We start from the raw sequence: 10,941 nt of genomic DNA on the forward strand, positions 1-10,941 counted from the left end.
TTATCAAGAACAGGCTTGCTCTGCGGTGAGTGATGTGGGCCAAAGAGCAAGGCAGGAGGAGAAGAAGAGAGTAGTTGAATTGGTAAAGTGCTTGATAGGGACTCGCAACGGAGGCAGGAATCTAACCTATCCTGATGTGTGTGCGCGGCTGCGCGCCATGAGTGTATGCGTATACACTTTTTAATAAAACGTAAATTCGTCCCCCGCGATTTTTTAGCCAAGTCAAGTCAAGTGTGTTCATAGAGGTTTCCATGGGCCAATGCGAATAAAGCTAGACTTAAATAAAAATTATTTATTCTTATCCAAAACAAGATGTGATATGAGTGTGATACATAGGCTACATACATACACTACCAGTCAAAATGTTTTGAACACGTGCTGATCATTTCCTTCTTTTATGAAGCCCCTCCCTCAGAAATAGGTGATGGGCTCTGATTGGTTAGCTAGCCCAGTGTGTTGTGATTGGCTAAACCGCCTCTAGTGCGCGTCTAAGCGTCCCGCCCCTCACCTCAGCGGCATGTGCTCCGGTTGTATTGTAAACAACGGTGTCGTTAATATCGCTTATCAGTTTGAGCTCGATTGAGAAGCAGAGGATATTATTGAAGAGGATTGTGCAGAACCTGTGCAAGCACTGCTTTTAATGGTAGGCCTATGTTTTTTGTCTGTTGTTATCTCATACTTTTAAATACGCTGTTATTTGAAAATGCTACTGCTTATGTTAGCTTTTAATATACAGTTTTATCCTGATTAAAGCTTTAATACAGTACAGCAACTGCACGCCCGTCCATGTTTAACGCTTCTCATAACTATGTGAAAATAAGTGTATAATTGGAACAGTTCATTGTTGGAGCTGAGCTGAATGAGAGAGAGAGAGAGAGAGAGAGAGAGAGGAGCAGGAGACGCGAGGAACAGTATTAAGAACCGCTGCTTTAGAACATTGATTTTGAAACTTGTGAATCCATTAGAAACGTTAGAATACAGAAGACAGATTCATATATGAATAGATTTTTATGTGCACCTCTAGTTTTCTCTTCCTCTTCTCTAAAGCAGCACAGCATGGACTCGCCCCCTTTGCTACATGTTCCCGGGGGCGGGGTTTATCTGGGTTTGTGGCGTAACGAACCTGGGAAGTAACTTGTTGTAGTCCCTACCAGCCGTTTTTGTAGGCATTAAACTGCCAGAATTTTAAATGACATATCTCCGTTTGCATTGTCGTAACTTTGCAGATATTGTTTATCCCCAAACAGCAACATTACACACTAACTAACGTTAAAAAAGTGAAATCGCAATGAACCACCCCTTTAAAAAAGTTACATATGGAGAACAAGTAATTGTGAGGAAACATGCTTAGTTTCGTAATTTTATAATACTCTGAGGGCTAACACTTTACAATAAGGTCTCATTTGTTAACATTAGTTAATGCATTAATTAACGTTTGCATTGTCGTAACTTTGCAGATATTGTTTATGCTCAAACAGCAACATTACACACTAACTAACGTTAAAAAATTGAAATCGCAATCAACCACCCCTTTAAATTTGCGTTTGCACTGCCGTTGACCTAAAGACAGCAGCTGTCAACTGTCATGAATGAAACAGCTTCACGGTCTTTTCAACCACACAGTATCATTATTTCTGTGTTACAAACATTCAAATCACAGAAGTACTGGGATAAAAGTGTATAGTTCAGATATAAACTCTGATGGGTACGGTAGCGATTTAAATAGAGTAAATCACCTTTTAAAAGTAATTTGACACTTCAAATGAAGATTTGTCGATTGCATTGTTACGCCAGTAGGTGGCGAAAAGGGGCTGTTAAAATGTATTTGTCTTTGAATCATAAAAGAGATTCGTTCCATCTGATTCATCCGGTAATGAAAATCATTGTCATTGAATCATTTATTCATAAATTACATGTGATTTTGTTTAGTTGTCTAATGTTTTTTCTTCAGAATCATGAGAAAACCACAACCTCCATTGGAAAAAAAAAAACAAAAAAAAAACTACATTTATCCAGAATCATGCAGTTCTATTTTGCACACAAACAGCTCTTAAAGAGTCAATTTTTTATGTATCCTGTTGGTTTTTGTTTATGGTATTCAGCTCCAATAAATGAAATAAATAAAAAAGAGACACTGGATAAATGTTTGATATCATTATTTAATCATAATAGAATCGAAACTGGAAATCGAAAAGAATCGCAATCGGAATCGGAATTGATAAAATTCAAACGATACCCAACCCTACTCGTGACCTGTTAATGATATCCAGATGTGGAAATCGGCATATGTGGAATTCCAGCGATGACCGATGACCTTTAAATTATTTACAATGTAGTGTACAATATGAAGATTGATGGTTGTTGAACTCTGTCCCGGTGTCAGGACATAAATGAAGTGCTAAAGCTTGTTTTTGAACTTTTAATGGTCCGTTTTAAACTTCCGCATCCGGGGGCCACCATCTGACGTCCACATGACAGGCCGCATTCCATTGCATGCAGTGTTATGCTCTCTCTCTCTCTCTGGGAAGCGAGAAAAAGAAGGATGTAATGATGGACAATATCGAAATAAGTAACCAATTTTAACAGAACATAAGGGTCTATCACATATAATCTGATGACTGTATAAAAAGGATTTAAATAAAATATGTAACATGACTAATAATGAATTTGGAATAAAACAATAAAAACATTTACACTAGTTTTAGGCGTCGCTAAAAATATTAAAGTGTTGTACATTTTTCCAGGAGCGGGAAAAGATATTGTCATGTAAGATTATAAACACCAAATGTTAAAATAAGTAAAAAGGAAAAATATATATATATATATTTTAACAGGCCAAATGATAAGGGCTATTGTGGGCCCCGACAAGTCTGGACATGTCAAATGTGGTTCCCTTGTTGTGTAGTAATACTTCAAATCATTGCCCCGAGCAAAATTTGTACCCATGAACATAACAGCTTTTTAAATTATAAATTATAGTAAATTATGTTTATGAAAAATATAAATGCAGAAGTTTACTTTGATGGGTAGGTTTAGAGGGTGATACAGTATCAAATGTATTAATATAATGTAAATATAAATATAAAAGTTTCTAAATATAATGTAGAACTTTAATTGTCTGTGAAGCTGCTTTATAACGTGAAAAGTGTAATACAAATAAACGTGAATTTAATTGAATTATGTCTATGGAAAGCCTCCATAAAACTTGGACATTTGACATGTGCAGACAAGTCGGGGCCCACAATAGCCCTTATCGTTTGGCCTGTTAAAATATATATATATATTTTTTCCTTTTTACTTATTTTGACATTTGGTGTTTATAATCTTACATGACAATCTCTTTTCCTGCTCCTGGTGGCCGTGGAGCACAGTCAACCTCGGATTCCAGCACTTCTAAGTCTCATGGTCTCAACTCCGGTGCTCTGTGTTTCTGTGTCCAGTGGTCCCAAGTCCAGAGTCTCGTCCGGTCATGGCCACCATGCCAGAGTCTCCAGCCGTAATGGACACCACGTCAGAGACTTCAGCCGTCATGGATGCCACACCAGTTTCCAGCCATCATGAACATTACACATGAAGCTACCATGGCAGTCCTTAAGGGTTTGAGGCTGATTTCCAGTTTGGCAGTTTTTAGTGACCATGGAGGTCATCCTTGAACACTCTGTCTGTCCTGTTACTGCCATAGAGGCCGTTTCTAACCTCTCTGTGTTGCAGTTCCGCCTGACCCACCGTGTTGGTTTACTGCTCCACCTGCTCTGCCTGAGCCATCTTGGTCTCCAGCCTAAATACTCCGTGGTGGACCTTAACTCCATCTGCTCTGCCATGGCGATCTTCAGTCCCGTCTGATCTGCTGTGGTGGTCTTCTCCTCCACTGTGGGGTTCTTCGGTCCAGAAAACAGCCAGTAGCCTTTCAGGTAGCCTTTAGCAAAAGTAGCTTTAATACTGCCTATAAGTTCAAAAGGGGCTGAGACAGTGCGTTTACAGTTAAGAACCACAGATATATCCCACTGTGGAATCAGCTTTGAAACCCTGTTCAGATGTCACACACCTCTCATAAACTAGCGTGTGGGTGAGTGTTTTACGGGGTCATGAACTGCCTTTGTTTTTTATTTTGTACTGTTCTCTGACGTCCACTAATAATGTAGCGTACTTTCTTCATAGGCGGACACTGGTGTGATTTAGGTAAAAAATGCATAAATAACTCAATAAGTTACATATCAAACGATCTGTAAGAAGAGACAAAGCAATAGTGACCCAGTAATAAAAACAGTTACTCACACTCCAATATAGTCGGCACAGCATAGTCTTTTAGTTTCAATCTTTTTGAAAATCCCACTTCGAATTATGCCTTGTTTGTAAACGAATCCATAGTAAAATGAAGTGAAAAAAGGACCGAGTTATTACTGACGCGGTCTCGATCTTCATTAAAAATAAAGTTCATCCACTCTTTCCTAACATTGGGATCAGAAGGAAGGCAATGCAAAGACGTTTTTCCACAACTTGGCACTGCACAGCATCTTGTTGTCTTTAGAGCATCTTTATCATTTGGCTTCTGCGTAGACCTGTGCATTCGCCTCTCTCGTAAACACTACATGTGTGAATCGGTGGGCGGGGCTAAACAGGCAGTGATGTAGAAGCAGGCGTTGATCTTCTTCTGCGGAGGCGGTGCTTATCCACACTATTACATCATAGAGTAAAACATTCCACAAGCTGTCGTTTTGGTAGACTGCCTTCAATATAAGCTGTTTTTAGACCAGCTACAAAGTTTTGAGTTCTGAAACTTACAGGATGTTTTTAGGGCACAATGACCTCCTATAATATTATGTCAAAAGATCAAGGGAATTTTGGTTTCTCAGTTCATGACCCCTTTTACCCTTAATATTATTGTCCCCACATGGCACACAGAAATTGCAACAAGATGAACCTTAATGGTAGAAAGGGCTCAGCCTTTAGCTAAAAGTTTGTACAACAGAACAGAGTAAAGGAAGAATGTGTCTGTGCACCATCGCTCAAACACATCGCATTTTCCATCATATGCAGAGAGTGTTGAAGCCACTCTTGCATTCTGAATTGTCTCAATCACACTTGGAGGCAAACCAGTAACACTTAAGTTTGTATTATTGGATGGTTGCATTATGAAATATCATACAAGAAAAACAAGTCTACTTACACACCTCTTTTGCACACGTCTCTTAAACACAGAACCAAGAATATATTCAAACACTCCAGTTCAGGAAAAGGAAAACATTAGTGCTGTTCAGCTTGTTTTGTCTCTGTCTATCTGAAAGTGCATGCACTGAAATGGCTGAAGCCGGATTTTCTCAGGACCAGTTCAGCTGTCCATTGTGTCTGGATCTACTGAAAGATCTAGTGACTATTCCCTGTGGACACAGTTACTGTATGAGCTGCATTACAGACCACTGGAATCAAGAGGATCAGAAGAGAGTCTACAGCTGCCCTCAATGCAGAAAGACCTTCAGACCAAGACCTGCTTTAAATAAAAGCACCATGCTGGCTGAAGTGCTGGAGAAACCAAAGATGATAATTCAAACTATTGTTCCTGTTGAACAACATGAGAATCTCTTAAAAGGTAATAGACATAACTTGATGAACGCCACTGGACAACCTCAGAAGATGATGTGTCGTCAACATGGTAAACCGCTAGAGATTTACTGCCGCACTGACCAGCAGTGTATTTGTGTGTTCTGTGTGGTGGAAAAACACATAAATCATGAGACTGTATCAACTGCAGCAGGGAGGACCGAGAAACAGGTACAGACTGAAAGACACTGACATGCTAAATAATAACTTGTTACTGACTACCTTAAAATGCATTTTAAACAGTTTGCAACTGTATGAGTTTTACAAATGAAAATGACTTAGAACTAAACTGGAGCAAACTAAGGCCATGTCCACACGTACACGGGTAATTTTATAAATGGAATTTAAAAACTTCTTCCGTTTTTTAAAAAATCTCCGTCCACATGAAAACGCAAACGCATGCTATGAAGCACTGTCAAGAGCATGCCAAGCCAACAGGTGGCGATATAATCTCAACCGTAAAGCCATGTTGGCCAATCAGAAGCCTGAAAAAGTTTCCAGTAGGCGGAGATAACAGCGCAGGCGCCGACGTCACAAGCCAAAAACTCAGGTTTCGCTGTCTACGCGATAACACTGAAACCAGATTTTTTGAAAATCTTCACCCTGGCAGGCGTTTTCAAAAATTTTCGGTTTCAGTGACCTGGTGCTGCGTTTGCACGTGGACGAACGGCCAAACCGCGTAGAAAAAGCTGCGGTTTTCAAAATAACCGCGTTCGTGTGGACAGGGCCTAATATAAAAAGAAAAAACTGAACAGCTATATACAGTAATAATTAGAAACTGCCCTGGGTACTAGTGTTTATAGTTGGTTTTGGTGTGGTTCATCATAGTGTGGTTAAGAATGCAATCCATCCAGTTTTCTGACATGAAAACACAAAGGCTGAATTCACTCAAAAACCTTTTGTTACCTTTAGTTTCACTAATTATAAATGTATGTGATTTACTTTGTTTTGCCCAACAGAAACAATTGGATGAGACACAGGGAAAATTTAAGCAGCAAATCCAGGAGAGGGAGATGAAGCTTTGGGAGCTGAAAGAGGCTGTGGAGTCTCAGAAGGTGAGTTTTGAAGAAGAAGAAGAAGAAGCAGTAGTGCTGGTTTCAGACTCTTCTTCAGTTGGTTATTGAGGGTGATTTTCAGTCCCACAGCAGACTGTGTGAGCAGCAGTAAGAGCTGATTGTAATGTGTGTCCTACAGCGCTCTGCACAGACAGCAGTGGAGGACAGTGAGAGGATCTTTACTGAACTCATCAGCTCCATTGAGAGAAGATGTTCTGAGGTCACACAGATGATCAGAGACAGAGAAAAGGCTGTAGTGTGTCAAGCTGAAGGACTCATGGAGCGACTGGAGCAGGAGATTGATGAACTGAGGAAGAGAAACTCTGAGCTGGAGCAGCTTTCACACACAGACGATGACACCCAGTTCCTCTGGGTACAGAGAGGGTTTACTGACTTTACTGAACAGTATTTATTTTCTGTGACATGGTTCTGTATCTTTCTCATTCTTTTACTGTTGTTTGTCATTGTGTCTGTGTAGAGATTTCCGTTTCTGTATGATCCTCCTGACTCTCTAGACATTTTCAGCATCACTGTCAGTTCCTATGACGATGTAAGAGAATCTGTCTCTCAACTGAGACAGAAACTGGATCATTTCTGCAGAAAGGAGATTGAAAAGATGTCTGGAAGAGGTAACTGAGACTGGAGAAGTACTGGAAACATATTTGTTCTTATTTAAACAATGAAATACAGGATAATATGAAAATATATGCATTAAAATAAATATGGAACTGATATACAGTGGATTCAGTTATTTTACACTTAAGAGATCTGTTGATTTCCACAGGGAGATGCATTCAGTCTGTTGCCAACGCTGAATTTGAGAGCAGAAAAGAGCTCCTGGAGTGTAAGTTACTAGGAAAACATGAACACAGACAAACACACAGAGAAAACAAGAGATGACAATTTCAGCTTTTTTGCATGTAACCCATAGCCAAGTTGTATACCTTCATGTATAAAAATTTGTCATGGGACTTTATTTTACAGTCCTGTTCTGCATGTACATACTATGTACTTGTTAGTACTTTTTAGTAATTACAATATCTGGTTAAGTACTAACCTTGAACCTACCCCTAAACCTAACCAACTCATGTTACCTTATATTATCAGTACTTTCTTAGGTAAATACACTGTAAGTTCAGGTAAGTGCACATACTGTAAAATAAAAAAAAGAGTTCAACTTCTAATTACGCTTTTTCACATATCAATCTATTTTTCATTTTATATGTGTTTCTAAACTGTACATGAAATGCTAACTTTCATATAATTTTCTGTTGATCGTGTTTTTTAGTTTACACAAACTTCTGAAGTTTAAAATTGGTTTATTAGCCTATAAAGGGCTAAATATTCATATTTTTATTATTATTATTATTATTTGTTTAGTTTACAGGGACATTGTACATTAATAAAAAATTTCTGTAAATGTACCAGAATTAGCCAAAGGCTATTTTCAGGCTATTTTTGCAATATAGTCATTACATACTGTACACCTAATAGTAGATATTTAACTAATAACATTGGTTTCAGATCATTTGCATAAACTCTTTTAACTCTTATAATACAGAACTAATAATCAAAATGTTCTAATACCCCAGAGGACACTCTCATGGCTGTTGATAATAATTCATGTCCTCCATATATTGATCTGGCCCTTTTAATTTTGTTGTGGGCCCCCTTGGACCTAGAGCTCCCAGAATCATTCCTTTAACTAGTTACAGCTTTGATTCATTCTCTACTGTAATAAGGACTTAATTTCTATTTGTTACACTCAAACAGACTTTGTTTTTAGCAAATAACACAATGTTATGTATAGAATAGTTTAATTAGGTCTTAATAGCTGCAAAAAAAATTATCGTGACCCCTAAATTTAGCTGTATCGTTTCAGTTTATACTGGGTTGTATTTACTTTTTACAAATTTGTATAAATACATCTCCTTGTGGAAATCAACAGTCGTCACACTAACAGTTAAAAGTAATATAATGTATTTTGTCTCCATCAGATTTCTGTCGTTTCAATGTGGATCTAAACACAGTGCATAAACACCTCCAGCTGTCTAAGAAGAACAGAGTGATTGCCAACACTAACGTAGATCAGCGCTATCCTGATCATCCAGGCAGGTTTGATTATTGGTGGCAGGTGTTGTGTGCTGAGAGTATATGTGGACGCTGTTACTGGGAGGTGGAGTGGGATGGGACTCATGATGTGGGTGTATCAGTGTCATACGAGAGCATCAGAAGGAAGGGACGGGGTGATGAGTGTAAATTTGGATATAACGCTGAATCCTGGAGCTTGGACCGCACTATCTCCGGTTACCTATTCTGTCACAATAACAAACAAACGAAACTCCTTACAGAGCCTGGTTGCTCTAGAATAGTGTATGTGGATCAAAGCGCAGGAATTCTGTCTTTCTACAGCATCTCTGACACAATAACCCTCCTCCACAGAGTCCAGACCACATTCACTCAGCCTCTCTATCCGGGAATTAGAATTGGCTTTCCAATTATTTATATGGCCTACTTTTTATCATGTACATTAGTAAAACTACTAAATAAATGATCCAGACATTCTGCCGATATAGACATATTGCAAGTGCAAGCTCCATGATAAGTTATGTTTTTCCATTTTCCTCATTTTTAAATTCAATGTACTAAAGCTGAACATCTGTGGAGATTTAATTTGTTTGTTTTTTTCATATACAGTGAGTTATATTATATATTCAAATAAATTGATGGAAGCTCCATGATACATTTTTCATTTTTGAATTCAGTAAATACTATAGCTGAGCATCTATGGAGATTTAATGATTTGTATTTATTTTTTATTTTTTTCATCTGTACAGTGAGTTATATGATATATTCAAATAAATGGATGGAAACTCCCTGATAAATTATGTTTTTCATTTTTGAATTCAGTAAATACTATAGCTGAACATTTGTGGATATTTAATTCTTAGATTTTTTTTTTTTATTTCATTTATGCAGTTTATGCATTTATTCCAGATGTTTTGTTGAATTAAAACTGGACATGCAATAGAAATACAAAAAAAAAATACATTTTTAATTCATGATTGTTCATACAACTCTCTGCTTTACCTTTGTAGTTTATGACAAACTAGTTATTTGTAATATTTACATTATTTTTAACATCCGCAGCTGATAAAAGGGACCAGATGAAACTCCGGATCATAGCACAGTGGGGCATGCAGCTTGTTATTACAGACCACTCAATCAAAGTTAGTCAACAGATATTGCAATAAAGCACATTTCAGATATGAGCTATAATTCACAAAGTTCTTGTTTTTTATATTTTTTTTAATGCTGTTTTCCTGAATATCTGTTACGATCACCAGCTGGATTGCCTATGAACTCCATTAGAGGGCACTCCACTCTGGACTCTTGTCATTGTTTTCTGGACTCCATTTCCCATGTGTCCCTTGCCCCTCATGTGATCTTGTCACGTGCTACCCTTGTCTGTATGTTATGTTCTGATTGGTTGCTTGGTTGCATGTGTCTTGTTCTCATTGGTTGGTTTTGTCATGTGGTCTCCTGGTCTAGTATAAAAGATGCTCTCACTCACTCCAAGATTGCTGATTATTGTATAGCCATTTCCTTGTTCCTAGTTTCCGAGTTTTCCTTTCTGTGTTTCCTAGTTTACCTGTGTTTTGATCTTTGCACTGTTTCCTTGTTTTTTGATTGATTACTGCCTGCCCTGACCATCGCCTGTTTGTGGATTACTCTTTTGCCTCTGCCTTGGATTATACTGTTTGCTGGTGCTCGACCCTGCCTGTTTTGACCACGTCTGTTAATAAAGCCTTGCATTTGGATCCCCAACTCTGTTGTCACGCTCTCCACGTTACAGAATAATCAGCCATACCCGGATCCAGCGGCTTTATTCAACAACCCAGACCAACCATGGACCCAGTCGACCAGCTACTGCACCTTTGGCAAGGAGGCCTATCTATTGAGGAATATGTTAATCGATTCTGTTAGTTGTCATATCAAGTACCGCTTTATGATGAAGTTTTGTTTGAGGACTTGTTCCATTTTGGACTTAATGAGCCAACTAAATTGTGGCTACCTAGAGGGGAAGTTAAATGCTCTCTAAGAGACTTAATGGATGATGATCTGTTATTATGTGCCTCTCCTTTCACTCTAGGTGAAGCAGAGGACTGTGTTGAAACCCCAAAGATTTTTTTTTTGGGGGGGGGGGCACTCCTTGTGTTTTCAGCACTCTCAGGTCCAGAGCCTCTTCACAAAATGGCTGCCACATGGAAGTCGTGGCCTAATGGTT

General features: G+C 38.4%; 1 protein-coding gene across 1 annotated transcript; it reads left to right on the forward strand.

Annotated features, from left to right (window-relative positions):
- The first annotated feature begins 5,300 nt into the window (after positions 1-5,300).
- LOC107738322 (tripartite motif-containing protein 16-like protein) lies at positions 5,301-9,207 on the forward strand. The gene is made up of 6 exons (XM_016550061.1): positions 5,301-5,769; positions 6,558-6,653; positions 6,793-7,026; positions 7,132-7,282; positions 7,438-7,497; positions 8,651-9,207. Exons 1-6 carry the CDS (start codon positions 5,398-5,400, stop codon positions 9,205-9,207), a joined length of 1,470 nt encoding a protein of 489 aa, XP_016405547.1. The 5' UTR covers positions 5,301-5,397.
- Positions 9,208-10,941: the final 1,734 nt, after the last annotated feature.

The sequence above is a fragment of the Sinocyclocheilus rhinocerous genome, unplaced genomic scaffold (genome assembly GCF_001515625.1).
Source record: "Sinocyclocheilus rhinocerous isolate Xijiao unplaced genomic scaffold, SAMN03320098_v1.1 scaffold1666, whole genome shotgun sequence".
Taxonomy (NCBI): domain Eukaryota; kingdom Metazoa; phylum Chordata; class Actinopteri; order Cypriniformes; family Cyprinidae; genus Sinocyclocheilus; species Sinocyclocheilus rhinocerous.

Excerpts from the sequence above, each read along its gene's own strand:
- LOC107738322 (XM_016550061.1), top strand. The coding sequence starts at position 5,398 with ATGAGCTGCATTACAGACCACTGGAATCAAGAGGATCAGAAGAGAGTC. Across the intron at positions 7,283-7,437 it reads TGAAAAGATGTCTGGAAGAG|GGAGATGCATTCAGTCTGTT; the intron begins GTAACTGAGACT and ends TGATTTCCACAG. Across the intron at positions 7,498-8,650 it reads CAGAAAAGAGCTCCTGGAGT|ATTTCTGTCGTTTCAATGTG; the intron begins GTAAGTTACTAG and ends TGTCTCCATCAG.